Below are 17,692 nucleotides of genomic sequence, written 5' to 3' on the forward strand. Positions count from 1 at the left end.
AACAAAATTTTTCTTTCACATTTCTTCTTCAAGACGATTTAAATTGTATCATAAGCATTTTTTGTGTCATTAAAAACATAGGAGATATTTAAATGATCTTCTTTAGCTGGGGCACCCTGTATAATCTTTGTTACAGAAGACGATTGCAGTTGAACAAATTCATAAGTACTCCTTTATTAAAATAAAAATTGAAGAAAAACAAATTTTATTTAATACGGGAATATATACGCATATATAAAATATGCGCGTATTATAGAATGACATAAGTGTGAGCGTAACCGTGTATGTATTTACGAATCTTAGTAATTTGAGACCATGTAACTCGAGGACTCACGGTATACGTAATTGTTACCAGTTCTGAATTGTGATTCTATGTGATTCGAATTACGAGCAGCTAAAAATGTTACTGGTGGATAACGTCCCAAAGAAAGATGAGAATTGAAACACATTCTTATTTTCCACTTGTGAGTGAACTTCAACGTTGCCGCTCATTTCTCTTCATAAAAAAATTATCCATTGATTTCGGAGACCAGATCACCCGTGCCATAAGGGTCGTACTAACATCCGAAAACTATCAATGGTACTATCAATAGCTTATTCAAAACTACTGGAAACTATCAATAACTTGTTCGAAACTATTGGAAACTATCGTTGGTTAATGAGGACTGTTCATGGGTGCAGAAACATCTGGTATTCTTTCGAGAGCTAACAAACCGTACAGCATCATAATTCTAACTGGATTAGAGTCTTCCAAAGACCTCTTCTTTGTAAAATCGCTAATTCCATCATTGTGAATAAACTTACAAGTAATTCAATTTGATTTTTAATATTATTTACCTACATATTGGAGAAAAATATATACATAAATGTACGTGATGTGATCAAAAAGAAACCAAACTATTTGTAAATATATTATTATTCAACGAACCTAAGTGTGACTTCCGTCCCCTTCAAAATAGTTCCCGTCTGCATTAGTACAGTGATCCAAATGGTGCTGCCATACTCCAAACGCTTTTTGGAAATTATTTTCTCTTCAAGCGTCTAGGACTTGTTCCGATTGATTTTGCGTTTCATCCACGGTGTCGAAACGTTGTCTCTTGAGCTCCGATATTATTTTTGAAGATAAGAAGTCACAAGGGACTAGCTCTAGCGAATACGAAGGATGTGGCACGATTGTCATCTTGTTTTCTGTTAAATATTTTCACATTGCAAAAGCTGTCTACGCACGAGTATTTTTCTACAGTTTGTGTTAACTATCTGGTTAAAAGAAACAAATTCTCAATGCACAATTCATCTGATATCGAAAAACACAATCAACATGCTTTTCGTTGAACTTCTTGCTTTTCGTGCCTTTTTTGATCTTGGTGTCTGTAGTCGCTTCCATTGGGACGACTGTTACTTCATCTCCGAATCACAACCATAAATCCAACTTTCGTCTCCTGCGATGATTCTCGACAAAAATGTAGATGCGTCACTATTGATGATTACGAAGGTCTTCGTAAATGGTGACGCGAAGATCCTTCTGATCAAGAAATTTTCTGCGATTTCACGAATTATTACTGGATAGTTAGCACGAATAATTTAATTAATTTTGCTAACATTTTCTGAAGTTGTGCTGGTGCGTGATCTTCCAGATTTCTCAGCCGTCTTCCAAAGACATTCGACCACTTTTGAACAGCGAGTGGCACTCAAAACATTGAGAACGGCCCATGGTATCATTATCATAGATTTACTGCCACATTTTATATGTCTATGTGGCAGATTTTTGAAGTTTTATACAAAACTTCACATTTGCCCGTTGTTCAAACACAGAACAACGCACTGACATTTCTACTAAATTGCTCTTAATTCACGTTACTGTGCTCACTACTCAATGGCATATGGCATACTGATGCACAAGAGCATAAAGAACTGCAAGCCGAAGCCATAAAACGTTATCTGACACCGACGTCAAGATATAAACACAGTTCGATTTCTTTTTAATCGCGCCACGTACCAGGTAAAATATAAATATAATATAAAATATATAAAATATAAATATTGTACTTATTTACTTATTCGCCGTTTGATTTGTATCAAATTCATTAATAAGACTAACAAATTAAAAATTGTAAATTTAAAGAGCTTGTTTAAAATGTTGATTTCTACAACATATTCAAAAATCCTCAAAATCGATGGGACCCACCTTTTCTAAATAATTACCTTATATTTTTTAAAGATGTATACAGTCGTCCTGAATATGCGAACACTGAATTACTGCTTTAATCTCACTCATATTCGTACACTGTGCAAACACAAATATTGTCTATTAAATCAAGCTACTTCTATTTACAAAATAGGTTTATTTTGCATTTATTTAAAAAAACGGAAAACACAAAAAGAACGTAACTCGTCATAGAAACTACCTCTCACTTACATTCGCATAGTGAATTTCTAAGGGATAATATATACGTTGTCTCAGGAACTCTGTCCACCCGAATATCTTGCTTATTTAAAACAATACATGAAAAAGTTAGTCTCAAAAGTTATAAGATTTGAAGAACTTTATAATTCAAAAATAACGGTTTTCACAAGTGGAGACGTGGAGGAGATCTAAAGATCAAGTTTGTTTCTTTAAATTAACGATCAATTTTTTATGTTTGATTCTGATAATATAACAAATTTTGAGTATAAAAGTAGTAAGATACAGTTGTCCTGAAACTTACTGTTTTTAAGAAATTTTACTTTCTTCGTTCTATTACTTATCTGCTGTTTGTTTACCAATTTGAAGTACCGAGTATATCTTCTAATATGTTTTGTAATAAAAGTAATAGAACGAAGAAAGTAAAGTATCTTAAAAACGGTAAGTTTTAGGACAACTGTGTCTTGGAACGTTTATACACAGAATTTGCTATGCTATCCAAATCGGGCATAAAGAATTGGTCGTTCCATTTAAAGAAACAAACTTAACGTCAAAATCTTTTCCGTGCCCCCGCTTGTAAAAAACATTTTTAATATATTATATATTTCTTTAAAACTTACAACTTTTGTAACTAACTTTTTAAGTTTGTAAATACATCTTAGGGATTTCTTTCCTCTATATTGTAGATTGCAAAAGAGTGACGAAGTCTAGTAGTAATTTGTTAGTAACGAAACTAACAAACGAAATAGGAAGAGAAAGTTCAGAAATGTCAATGCAATAACGAAAGCTAATTATAAATCATTAAGAAAACAGAACAAATGTAAAAAAAATAAGTGACATAGTTAACAGAAACCGATCCACTGTACATAAATGGTTACAATACAGAATAAATTGAAAGTACAATAGAGAAGATTGGAAAATAAAGTTAGAAATCTGAATAGAAAGTTATTGATCGTCACTAATTAGGACAAAAAAGACATACAAGTAAATTATAGAATTAGTGCTCCAAAAATTACATCCAAGATAAAATATGAAATAGAGAAAAAAGTTAGCAACGAAACACAAAGTGTTTCAGTAACAGATTGCTAGAAACAAATCTTACATTAGTGAAGCAAAAGAAACGGATAATTTTTACAGATGAAAGTAAGTATAATGTTTTTCAGTCGGATAGCAAATAAATTGTATGACGTATACTAAATAAAAACTTTGTTAAATGAAATCTTCAGCCTAAAGTAAAAAAAAAATGATGGACATTTCCTGGTATGGGGATGTTTTAACCCAGATAGAGTGAATAATTTAGTAATTATCGATGGGATCATGGACAAAAATCGATAAATATTTTGAAAGAAAATTTACATATCTCTGTGGATTGCTTAGAACTTTGCAATAATATTATATAATCTTCTACCTTGCTAATTATCCTAAACATAAAGTTTATGTAACTAGACAATGGTTTTTATGTAACTTGTTCATATCGCCATTTTTTTCTGAGTTTTTTTTTTCAATGTTATCGATATTGTTTATTGGGAATAAAGTATCTATTTTTTTCTTTTTTATTCTGTAGCGGATGGAAAAATACGTAAATTATTTAGAGGTTTGGTCTACTCACTGATTTCGTTTACTTATATTTATGTAACTAGACAATAGTTCTTATATAACTGTCACGAAGTCATGGAACCAACCCCAGAGTTTAGACATAAACACTATAAAAATTTGTGAGCAGAACTAAAAGTCAGATTGCCGAAACATGAAATAACCAATGTAAATGAACTTAAGGAATAAATCAGTAATCAATCTATGTCGAATAGGTTGCTTGATGTAATTAAACATAAAGGTTATCAAACAAAATATTAATTGACTATATTTTGTAATGAAAATACGTTTATTCTTCCATGTATAAATATCAGTGAAAAATAGTTTTTTGACTAATTACGTTCTTTTACGGAATCAGCAAATGTATCATCAAGAACTTTCTGAGAGAATGTGTTCAACCACGATCTCGTTCGAATAACTTTTAATTACTTTTAAATACGTCATTCTCATCGTTTGTGAATTGTGATTGTTTGTGATTCAAATTACGTATGATTAAAAGTATATGATTTGAATGTAGTCGTTTTCCCACTCATTGAAAGTGTCATACATTTTCCTTCTGCCTTCTTCTTCCTCCATTCGTGTCTTTCTCTCTTTCTCTTCCTTTTTCTCGCCCCTAGATTCATTAATTATTTGCTTGCGGATCTCTCTGGTCTAGCCAATTACTAAAATGTTTCTCATCATATTCAAATTTTTGAATTTAAGTTGTTTCTCGAAGTTCAAAATCGTTTAACAGATTTATTTATACTGTATATAGGAAATGATATTATGCATAGTTTGTAAATTGATGAATTAATTAAAATCTTTATGACAGCACAAGCTGTCGATGAAAATTATTATTTGATGAATCAATTTCTCTCATGACAAACTGTAACATTTATTTATAAACATTTTCTGAAATGATCTAAAATTAATTGGCTAGTTAATTTTTTTTCCTTTTATAAGAAATTGAACCATGTAATTATTATAATATAATAAATATAATATAATTCTTGAAATTTGTACTTCTTGTGGAGACTCACATTTAAGATGTCTCAGAAAACATTATGCAATTGCAATCATTTTGTTTTCTGTCTGGAAGCTTTTTGTAGCTGTTAGATAGCTTCTTATTTGCCAATTATGATAATATATTACACATTTGTTTGCATTTACATTGTTCGTTTTACTTATTTTTATACTGAGTCACAAGCAAATCGAAGTTTTGATGCTTTTGCATTATTGTTGAATACAACCAGTGTATAGCCCGAATCTTTCTTCGTTCAACTATTACTTCTTTCGAATAATGTTATACTTTTTGAGTAGGAGGTAATTCAATAATTGTGACGAGGTCAACTGTGACTATCCGAAGTATTTTGCAACCAAAGAATCAGCATAGTATTACAGAAAAATGCAATGGCTTTCAAATTTTATTTTGGTTATTGTTTAATAAATTAAGGTTTTGAAGTATGTCAAATTTTCTGGGACACCCTAATATATTATATTACGTTCGTTAGAGATAGCAACAGTGAGATGCTTCAAACTTTGTCGAAAATAAAGTCATATAGGGAAGACATTGTTACGCAAATGAAATGTAGAGAATCCACATAAAAAATGGTTGAATAATGGTTTTCTTTGTGCAAAGGAAAATTACAAACCCAGTGAAAAAACCTATTTACAAAGACCTCTCACGAGACGATTTACTAAACAGATGTCTCGGTTCACATATGCAAAATAACGAATATTTAATGCAGAATTTAAAATAATTCTAGAAATCTTGACAGTGATGGGAATGAAAGTCGAATAACAATTAAAAATTGTGTCGATATAAGAAACGAGCATAGAAGTTTTAAAGAGAAGAAAGATACATCATAGAGCCCTGATATTATTCACTATTGTAGAAACTCTGTTATATCTATTTAAAACTTTAAACGAATTTTTTACAAAAGAATGTTTTTCAAATTTACAATATATACATGCATATGTATGTATCAAAAACTACTGAAACGATTGTCTTTCGTTTTTTCGTATGTGCAAAGTAAACAGCCTGGCTGTCGTCTCAATCAAAATTATTATTTTCTTTTTTCTGAACGTAATCAAGCCGTAAGATAATTCAACTATACTGTTGTTTCAATTTATGACGGTATGGACGGAACACATTTAATCAGCACATTCTCACTTGTAGTAGAAACTTTCAATACGATACTGAATTGCAAACCCCATGTAGTCATAATAGTCAATGTGAAACCTTTCTAAGCCTCTATTGTCTTTGTATAGTATTGGTATCCATTAACCGTAAATCGTTTAAGAAGAGAAACATAACAACCACAAAAACAACCACTGTTACAATGATCATATAAAATAATCGATCGTCTTGGAACTAAACATCAATTGCATCTTATCAATCCTTAAATTTTTAAAAGACTGGGAAATACTCGACCCTGTCAACCTTTTCTGCCAATCCCTGACTTTCAAAGGCTGTCATTTTCTAAACAATGTCCTATATTATTTGTTCTAATTCAGATAACAACCGTATTCCTTTAAATTAATGAAAACACTTGAATCGTTTTTTTCAGGTTACTAGAAAGAGCCCAATCAATGACATCACTTGGAAAATGGTGTTCAGAAGAGAATACCTATCCTTTTAACTGTATCTCATTTTCTGTTATTCACTTTTGTCGTCGACATACATGTACGATACATATACGAGGAACTCAGATATTCAGTTCTGAAAGGAATGCGTATTTTATTTGTCAGAACTTTCAGCGCAGACTCAGCAACGCCTACAGCTAGACGAAAGTCGTCGAGTAAGTGTCATCTATTGTTTTGTGCACCATTCTGTTCAATGAACGCAACTAAAACGTATAGAGATTTCTCTGGAGGCCGAGCTGCTAGTACCAAATGATATGAGAATTATTCATCCGAGCTCCAAATTGTACAAACGCAAATGAGTCGGAGATAACAGCGTTCAAATTTCAACTACCTGTCTCTTAGGTTAGCACAGGTCGATCATACTCCTGTGACTATCTGATAGACAGTAATATAGTTTCCCTTAAATTAATTTCCTTAAAATTAATTGAGTAGCGTGGCTCATCGGTGTTCCACACTGAATAAATTGAAAATCATATTGAAGCTGACACGGCATAGAACGTGTTAAGAACTATTTTTTAGGTAGATTTCTCAATCGATTATTCAACGCTTACCTTTTTCTTCAGCATGTTAAAGTTGTCTATAATTACTCCGATAAAGAGATTCAGCGTAAAAAATGAGCCGCAGACAATGAATATCACAAAGTAGAAATATGCATAAATGTTTGCTTCTCTTTGAGGTTGAAGATCAACACCTCTTGCGTCTACTGCATCCTGCATCACCTCCATCCAGCCTTCAAAGGTAGCTACTTGAAACAAAGCCAGGTAAGCTATTCCCACATGATCAAAAGTGATTTTACTATTTTCCCAAGAGTAATTCGTCCTCAAGCAATCGTCCTTCGTGTTTATAATCTAAGAAGTAATGTTCATCCATAAATCTTTTGTTTGGTCGCTCCATCGGTTGCAAGACATTCCATCTTGTTTCTTTAGCTTAACGCAGAAAAGGGGAAAAATTTCATCTTACCGATAAATCTAACAACTCTCCGTTTTCGTCAATGCATTTGAAAAACTTGCCGCCGAAAAATTGTACACCCATAATAGAAAATATCAGCCAGAACACGAGACAGACGAGGAGCACGTTGAATATACTGGGTATCGCATACATCAACGCGTTCACTACGATCTAACAGAAAAAAAGCGATACTTCTAGCTTTCAAGCCTTCAACGAATCTACTGCAGCGTACATTCTGCAACCAGCTCGGACTCACCCTCATGCCTTGCCATCTCGATATTGCTCTTAATGGTCTCAACGCTCGCAAAGTTCTTAGCGACCTTAACACTTTTAAGTTCTCGTTCTCTTCTATCAATAGGCTAAATGTTGATACCTGTTCAAGAAAATGAGCATTGCAATTACTGAAGGTATTCATATATCTTCTTTTTTTTAAGGGAAAAACAAGCTGCCCAAACATGACAAGGATACCATCGGCAACGCACCCCGAAAGCACTTATCTACGGAAAAAGATTGTGCAAAAATATTAGATGTACCAAAAATTGAAAAAAAAAGAAGAAAAACAATCCTGTATATTGCAAAGCACTCGAGTTCTACCGTAGATGAAGTAGATAAATAAATGAATAAATAAACAATAATAAATTCTCACATCACAAAAGTTGTAATCGCTACTTCATTTATATACATATCTACCTGAATGTTGTAAATGGTAGGAAGAATGTACACAGCAATACGTAAGAAATTTTACAGTTACAATTCGAAAAGAGACCAATTACACTTTCGAAATTAATAGTTATCAAAGTTATATACATACGTTTCCAAGTTTACAAACGTTAAAATATCATAGGTATACAGAATGTATCAAAATATGTGTGCATAACTTCAGGAGTAAATTGAGCACTCATGAACAATGAAAGAAGTATATTCTCATTCTCAATAGTTTTACTTAATAGTTTTCGCAACGGAACTCTATAGTTACTCGATCAAAAATTTAGGTAATATTTTGAGAGATATATCCAGAGGTTGAATGGTAACATTTTGTAGAATATTTTGTTTCAATGAGCATATTTTAAAAACAATGATCGTTTAAAATAGAAAAGTCTTTGAGTTTAAACGTTTTACAAGAAATTATGTCAGACAAATGGTGCACAGAGCGTCAATGACTCGACAATCACCAAGCACGTAACACGCGTAAAAAAGTAATGAAACGTAAGAAAACTCAGTGCCAAAAATAATGAAAAAGTAAATGAAAATAATGCCTTGTTCGTGAGGATCTATTTCATAATTAAGACAGAGTTAACGAAATACAAGACAGTATCTGTCTACAGGGAAAGGTAACCGGCAATAGGAAACCAAGGACAGCGTGATCCAAAAAATAATTACAAAAGAAAGGTATGCTGTTCAAACGCGAAAGAGAACAGTCAGAATAAATAAATAACCTGCTACATTGGTCCATAGAAAAATATTGCAAAATTTTAAAGTAAAATCAAAGATACTGCTGCAACAACCCGTGGGCTTCAATGAAATCACTAAACTGTAGCTTAACATCCTCAAAGGAGTACTCAACAAGAACGCAAAACGAAACAGAATCTCTACATAAATAAGGTAATGAATAATCATTCGAGTACTCCAAAAAATCATAAATATAATAGAATCTAAAGGCACAAAATGAAAAACAAAATATCTACTCCCAAAAAAGAATGAACAATTTACAAACCCAAATGGTTAATAATATAAAAGACACACTAGAAGAATAACGAAGAAAACAGAGAAGGAAATAGCATAATCCTTAGAAATAAATATTTAACTCCAATAGACGCTTTACTGATTGACGAAAACAAAACAAATTTCTTTATTAAAAAAGAAAATGCTAATATAGATTCAATCAAATACCAGGGATAAGTAGAAATATAATATTCAACAGATCAATTAAACATACTAAACCACAAAAATTCAAAAACCAAATAACCAAAGACAAAATGCTCTATTCCTTCGTTCAGAAATAAATTTGGTCAGAGCTAGTTATAGAGTTGGACGCTCTGATCACCATTTAATTTCAATAATACAATTCTCTATAAAAATACCAGCCTTGAGCCTGCTATCTACTATCGGGTAAATTTATTTTACCATTAAAAATATTATTCAATAACTCCTTAAATGATACAAAGAAAATGCAAAATAATATATAATATACAAAAAAAAATAATGTAACTTTTAGAAGCATCGTAAGAAGTAGTTTAACCTGAAATTTTGATTTCGATCTTTAAGATGTTAAGCAATGAAGATACAGAAAAATTGTGACATTTTCTTTTCATTCTCTTATAATGTTGACATTTGTTTAATTGTGCCATTTTTCTTGCGGTTTTCGGCACACGGAGTTATTTCAAAAAACTGAGACAAATCGAAACATGCAAATTTTGCGTATGAAAAAAAAGGCGAGAAGTTTAATACCATATTGAAATCCGAAGCTCCGTTATCGAGGTATCGGTATGTAATTAGATCTTTTGCCCGTATCAATAACACGAAATATCCTAGTGATATAATACACGTAAATCAAGCAGCATTATCTTTCTTTGATACGGATGTATCTCTCGATACAAAAAAAAAAAACGTATAATTCAACATTTTCATAATACTCGAATAGAAATTTCAACTAACTTGTTTTAAAAGATATAAAAAAATATATTACATTAATATCGATGTGCACAATTTTATTTCCATTGCACTTTTTTACTAGATTCAATATATGTACCTGTTTTTTACAAAGAGATTAATGAGTAATTAATGTAAAATTTATATCAGAATAGAATAACTTGCTAACAAAAAACAAAGAGCAAAAACAACGTAAACAATATATATAATAATATTAGAAAAATATCGATAATGTTACCCTATATCCAAGTAAATTTACCTTAACCCTTTAAGTATTAAATTATATTATCATTATTTCTTTACTGTCATTTTTATGACAACTTTTTTCTAGTCGATTTTGGACATTCCAATTAGTAGTTACTTATATAATTAAGAGAGTTTTGTAGAAAAAGAATGTAAGTAATAAAATTGAAAAATGTTTTTTTCTTGCAAAATGTTCTATATGCCGATAAGAATCCTACAGTACCTATATAGTACAACATGAGTGCAATTTCACTTTATACATAATTACTAAATAGTAATACTTACAAGTATTACTTGTAAGATAGCGTCATTGATATGTCCAATATTGTTTCTATAGAAAATAATGTTCTAATTGTAAGTGCCATTGCAAGCGTTACTCTATTATTAGTATTTCTTGACTACTACCCATACCATGTAATAATTCTACTGAAAAATAAAAAGAACATATTTGAAAAATATATTTTTGATTTACTATTTTTTTTCATTATTCTCATATTCTAAATAATTTAAAAACTAATAGGATTGGTTTCTTTTAAATGAAAAGTACATTCGGATCTTCTTCAAACTAATTGTAAGATATAACACATACAGGCTTTTCTAAAAATAGAATTTTCCTTTTCAAAAGTTAACACATTATTAAAGCAAAAAATAAAAAATTTTCTAATGCATTTGAATTACTGCATTCTTAATCACATATAGTGATAAAAAAAAATCACATTTTGTAATTAGTCTAAAATCGGATATTTTTCCTTCTTCCTGAAAAATTAAATTTTTGACTTTTACTTTTCCTACAAATACTCCTCAATTATAAGATAACAAATGATAAAATTTTATAAATAAAAGATACTGTATATTATAACTCCTGTGGCATGATTAGACTCTGTGTTATGAACTAATTTTAAAAAATTGAAAATTTTATATATAATTTTGAAAATTATACATAAAAATTATTATTTTACATGAAAAATATTTACTAGTGTTTCTAAAACAGTGGGACACAATTATATGGAAGTTAATGTAAAATCGTTAAAATTAACTCAAATGCTGCACTGGTTTCCATTATGCAGTCGTTTTGTAATTTTGCAAATATCATTTACTTACCTAGTGTAATAATCTAGGAGGGTAGCACAAATAAAACTCAAAAAAAAAATGTTGACCTGTATAATTAAAGCCCACCCTAGCGGCCTCACATATCAATTGACTGGTTTATGTAAATCCCATAACGAGGATCACATTGATAAACTTTAAATGATATTATCTCTGAAACGAAGCCGCAGCTTGCCAAGTAATAAACTTTTCGATTTCTTGTCGCATTAGATTTCATAAATTTAAAACCCCCTCTATTTATTTACTCATTGTAAAGAAGAACACCATGTCAAATGTATAAGTTACAAGGTATTCTTTCATAGATATATGTATTAATTATATATTGTTAAGCAAAGTTTTACGTAAGTTACGATTACACAGACCCGCTTATAAATCAGGTGCCTATTTTCTTCTAAGATGTTTAAACTTATAAACTTTTCTATCTCGAATCAAACTTGTTTACAAAATAGTCTGAAATGAAGTAGTCTAAAAACTGTCATTATTCGACCTTTATCTTCACCTATATGACACTTGCATGAGTCCCGTGTCGGCTGTTTACAACATGCGAATACTTAAAAAGTTGTAATATGATCCACCGGTGAATGAATCCGGTGTGAACATGATAAAAATATTAAATGAAATTATTTCTAAATTTGTATAATTATCGAAAGCTTTTGTAATTCTAAATAATCTTTACTAGAATCAATTTTTGAAGATATAAAACGCATGGATAATCCCAAAAAGGAAATATCATTTCTTTGTTTTAAGTGAAAAATACGCACTTCATTCTGATTCGTACTCTGTTCTTTTCCCCAGACTCTTAAGAGGTTACATACACTTGGACAGACAAAAAGAAGATTGAACTATTAATTTTTTGTACAGTTTATAAATAAGTTGAAAAGAAATGAGAAGATAATTAACAAAACTTAAGCTGCAACCATCGGTGTCTGTATGATGGTTTTCGATCTCTGGTGGATACGATACTGACCAAACGATACATCGAGTTGGAAATAAATCACGCAAACTTGTAAAGTATATTGATTAAATTAATATGCGACGATTACAAAAATTGAAATTTTTCTGTGTTAAAACAAAATGACAACCTTTAAAATCAAGAATAAACATTTTTTACGCTTGTTTCAATCCACGATTTTAATTAAAGAAAAAGTTGAGTTAAATTTTTAAAAATTCAATCGTCACATGGTGCTAAAAATATCTCTTTAAGATTTTAAGCAAATCGACGCGGTAGTTTTTGAGATATCGTGACCACCGATTTTGAGAGCATCCTTTAGAGAAACACGCATTTAAAGTTTGAGCAACATGTTTTAAAAATATTGAACTCTTAAATTTTATTTTATCTTTTATCATCTATTCCAGATGAAAACATCAATCCCCCGAGCGATAAAAAATATACATTTGGAGAATTTTGTTCCTGTCTGTTCTCTCCTCTTTTGTTGCCTTGCAGGTTCCACCTCAGGTCACCGATGGTAATCCACCACTGCGAATATTTACTTGTTTTGTAGTCCATAAAATTAAGTGTATCCTTAAATATGCTGTTACTCCTTCACTGAACGTACAGGCAGCGATATATGTAGGTTGCAATACTGATGGTAAAGAACACCGCTCGAAATGTCTTTTATTTTTTGTAGTCATGCGCCAAACAACATTATTGAAACTGTTGTTGAGTATTGTGAAAATCCTCGGATAGATCTTTCGAGCAATTCATTTTTTCCCTCGGATACAGAATGAATTGTTTTCATTACATTTTTGAAGAGGATATCTTGAATGTGCGTTATCGTCTAAATTGGTTTTTGCATTTGCTTGCAATAACGTAGCCACATTCCCATACGTTTAAAAACATGCGCTGAATATTCTTTCTTTTTTATAGCCACATTATTACCGTATGATTTTGATTCAACAACACCTTTATATTCCATTTATTACCACAAATAATATGTTTTGTTTCATAAAGTTATTTAGATCTCGAACACAACTGTCGTCGACTTTCATTTTCTAAGCCGAGCCTTTATGATTCACTTGACATTTATTATCATGGTTTTCTGCCCATTCTGAATAATTAGGTGTGTTTTTACCTTCTAGCAATTGCAGATCTTTCAATCGAATGACATTACTACATATAAACAGAAATCCGAGCTATTTTCGTTTATAATTCTATAACTTCTGTAATTTTTAATACTTTAACCTAAAATTTTAGGAAAATATTTTTTAAAATATTATATTAAAATATATCATTTGTAAGAAAGCGATTTTTGTTACTTTTCCGAGTGTATATAACCCCTTAAATAAACTTTGATAATTGTTATGCCTGTTGGATTCTATAAAATTTTAAAGATTCTATAATAATACCATATGCCTTTCTATTAAATAACAATTTTATTTTATTTTTAAGTCAATGTCTATTTACCTTCATAGTGGTTTAACATTTTTTCCATATAGAATATGAAAGATACTTTCATGCAAACAAATGAAAAGAGATCTTGACATCGTGAATACGATAAAAGTACAAAATGTGTTCAACGATAATTATTAAAGCATTTATTTATACCACGAAAAAAACTAACAGCTACATGAGTTTGTGTCGACTTATTATAAGACGCTAACAAATTCTACGGAAACTAAAATTGGTAGGATAAATCACTTGCCGTGGAAAAATAAAAAGTGTGCGATTTCACTACCATTGAAGTGGATCGAAGTAAGGCAGAGGCATGAGAAAGATGGTTCGGAGACTGTAGAAGCAACATATTAATTTTGCACATACCTGAATCCGTAAGGCGATACATATGAAAAATTTAGAAAGAAACACATAAAAATAATCAAGATCTGATTACTTGCTGGTAATGAAAATAAAAAGAACAGGACCATAAAGGCGACAAGGGGAGAAGAATTGGTTAGAAGAACAAATAAAATAATGCAACAGAGAACAAGAGGGAAAAGAAATAAAACGAGAAGGGGCGTATAAAATCATTAAAAGCTTAAAGAAGACAATGGAGATACCGATAAAATGGAGGTTAATGGAGAATTAGGATTGTAAAATAAAGAATATCAAGAGAATGAACAAAAATTAAAGAGGTATTAAAAATAGAAGAAGACGCTTTACTTTGCTTTTTCTTTCTCGGGCTTTTCCTTATAAATTAATTTAAATTTAAAAAATTAATACATTTAATATATATATATATATATATATATATATATATATATATATATACAAATAATTTATAAATATATAAATATTTATTAATTACTAATTAAATTATTTTATAATTTGTTTAATTAATAATTATCATTTATGTATTCGTACAATATATATTAATTAAATAAATATAATATATATAAATGAATAATATATTTATAAATTACATATTTATTTATTTATATATATTATATATTTATAAATATATATATTTATGATTTATATACAGTAGATAAAGCAAAAATATAATCAATGAAGGAGGAAGAAAGGGAAAAGTATTAAAGGAAGCTTGAACTGCAAAGATGAAGAAAGAGGCGTCAGAGAATAATAAAGGAGGAGAAAAATAAATGAGAAAATTGAAATGAACGAATAGAAGAGATTTCTATCTTACAAAGTTACTAAAAGGAAAAAAAGGGGCCAGGAGGTGGAGGGGGTGCAGGTGAATGAACGAGACGAAAAGGAAGGAGAGGACTAGATGAGCGACGGAAAGGAGAAAAACAAAGAAGTAAAAAAAGAAAGAATTCTATTCTTCGTCCCTCTCTGGGAGGGACTAAGGTGGGTAAAATCAGGAAACCGGAAAAAGGGAAAACAGTGAAAGGAGACAGATCTAACGAGGCACAGATGAATGAGAAGGAAGTAGAAGAAGCATTGTAGACAATTTACAAAGGACTGTGAGAGGGACAAAATGGCCAAATGAATGGAAAGAGAGGGATATACTGTTCTTTTTAAAGGAGGCGAGAATAAATGAAGCAATCAAGTGACAAAATCGGGACTGTCTATTCATTTGAACGTGGCACAGTGGAGTAGTTCTCTCGAAAAACTGGCCAAAAGTCGATTTCAAAAATTTTACACAAGTTGTCATTTTGTTGTCAATCTAAGTAGTTTAATGTATAAAAAATATGGTATGAATATTTACTCTTTTATTTACCTCTCTTTCCGGTAAACTATACTGTCTCACAACACATACTTTTCGTTGCTTTTATTTTTGTCCTTTTTGTGATTATTAATGTTTAAAATAAGCAACAATTTACCGAAGTAATATATAACAATCGTAATTGGTAAAGCTTTCTGTTTATAATACAAGGAGAATTATAATTTGTCAACTCGTGTTTATGCGGCTTTTTCAAACGTTTTTTTATGTTGCAACAAATATGGTAAACGCATCGCACTATTGTGTCGCATTCACTTTGTCCGCAGTAAATACTACTTTTATAACAGTTTATTTTTACTGTATACTCTTTTCGTTCTTTATAGTTCAATGTAATAAAATCCGTAACACCAGTCATCAATTAGGTGCACACGTACTCGATTGATTATCAAATATATTCTTCTCCAAAACTTATTTTTTTCTCAAGCTATGAAACCTTCCCAACTCCATTTGTACCATGAACTTTGACCCAAAATGGAGATACACGGCTATGTCTATGTATTGAACTTTCGTATGTCTGAATTTGTTCTTTTCCTATTTCATTTCTTACAAATTTGTTTTAGATAAATACATTGAGTCACTTCTAAATGTTAAAAACTTTTAAGCATCTCTTTTTCTACAGATTTTATCCCTTGGGCACCGATTCAAATTATGCATAGTAGATTCAAAGAGTAGAATGTTCGAGAAAATGGTAACAATGTAAAGATTGACCACATTTTAAAATAGTTTTGACCAGATTTTCGACCAGATTTTTATCTTAAACTCAATAAGTCGTTAAGTATCGCTCTTGATCGCAGCCCCCGACGCGAATCGATGGATCACCTGTTTATATTGTATAAACAAATTGCGTCGTTTTAGTAAAATGTAAAAATTGTCACTTAAAAGTGAACTAATTGTGAATACGTAAAGATCAGAAATTCCGAGATTTCAGAATAGAGGAGAAGGAAGAAAGAAAAGGAGATAGAAATTAAATTTAGTGCAGAAAAGCTGACAGCAACGTCTAAAATAATTCTAAAATAACCAAATTAAATTCTTCTGCTCGAGGGACCCGTTATCAAAAACAATCGCCGCAAATAAAAACTTTCATATTTCTCACTATGTCTTTAATGTTTGAGAATATTATCAATTTGTTGGTAGCCCATTCCCGATGAAAATAAGTCCAAACACAATCTCGTTCGGACTACATATTTTTAATTATACATACTTTATAGAAAGTTTTTTAGGAGCGATTCGAAGAACGTACATGTACATTTGAACATAGTTCGAATGCGGTCGTGTTTCAATTTTTTCGATACAGCATCGCTTTAAAATTCGGCCACTGAGAGAATCTAATACGAGACACGCTCGTTTACTCTTCCCATTGGACGATTCGCGTGTGGATGTGTCTCTATCCAAGATTTAAAAGTAGGTATTTTAGGTAATTCCTGGAATAAAAACCCCACCTACCCTAGATAACTGTAATGTTGCCGACCTAATTTGATTCCTATTATTCGAGCAATATTACGCCCGTCTTGGGTCACTTGAGCGGTCCTAGTATCCAAGAAAGAATTACTCGAGGTTCGACATCCTACACTTAAGAATATCTTAAGAAATCTCTTCGGTCCCTACAGTTTTCGGAAGACTACTATATTCGTTCCATCTACCATACAAGGACAAGAAAAGAGGAGCAAGATAAGAACGTCGTGGTATACATATAGGAATAGATAGTATAAGGAGTGCAATAGCACACCAAGATACACGAAACGAAAGGAAGAGGAAAATAATGTCGAGAAGAATGCAAAATTTAAACCAGGAAATAAAATAAAGAAAGTTTAACGCTTGGAACCAAGAGGAATGATATGGGAAAGGAAAGCGGGTATGTACCTAAGGAGAGAAAGAACGAAGATACGAATACAATAAGGTGAAAATAGAGAAATAGCAACTATGAGTAGGAATGAGAAATTCGTTGGAGTAGAGATTAGGTAGTACAGAAAGGAATAGGTTCGGGTAGAAGTACGTGAGTAATGTA

General features: G+C 31.0%; 1 protein-coding gene across 1 annotated transcript in view; it reads right to left on the reverse strand.

Moving 5' to 3' along the window:
- Positions 1–17,692, reverse strand: part of LOC143151619 (sodium channel protein 60E) — a 107,852-nt gene that overhangs the window by 79,219 nt on the left and 10,941 nt on the right. The window contains exons 13-15 of the mRNA XM_076320954.1: positions 7,824–7,940; positions 7,580–7,738; positions 7,171–7,467 (exon numbers count right to left, since the gene is read on the reverse strand). Of these exons, the coding sequence (XP_076177069.1) occupies positions 7,171–7,467; positions 7,580–7,738; positions 7,824–7,940 (573 nt within the window). The remainder of the gene's footprint in view (positions 1–7,170; positions 7,468–7,579; positions 7,739–7,823; positions 7,941–17,692) is intronic.

Source organism: Ptiloglossa arizonensis, chromosome 9, assembly GCF_051014685.1.
Source record: "Ptiloglossa arizonensis isolate GNS036 chromosome 9, iyPtiAriz1_principal, whole genome shotgun sequence".
Taxonomy (NCBI): Eukaryota; Metazoa; Arthropoda; class Insecta; order Hymenoptera; family Colletidae; genus Ptiloglossa; species Ptiloglossa arizonensis.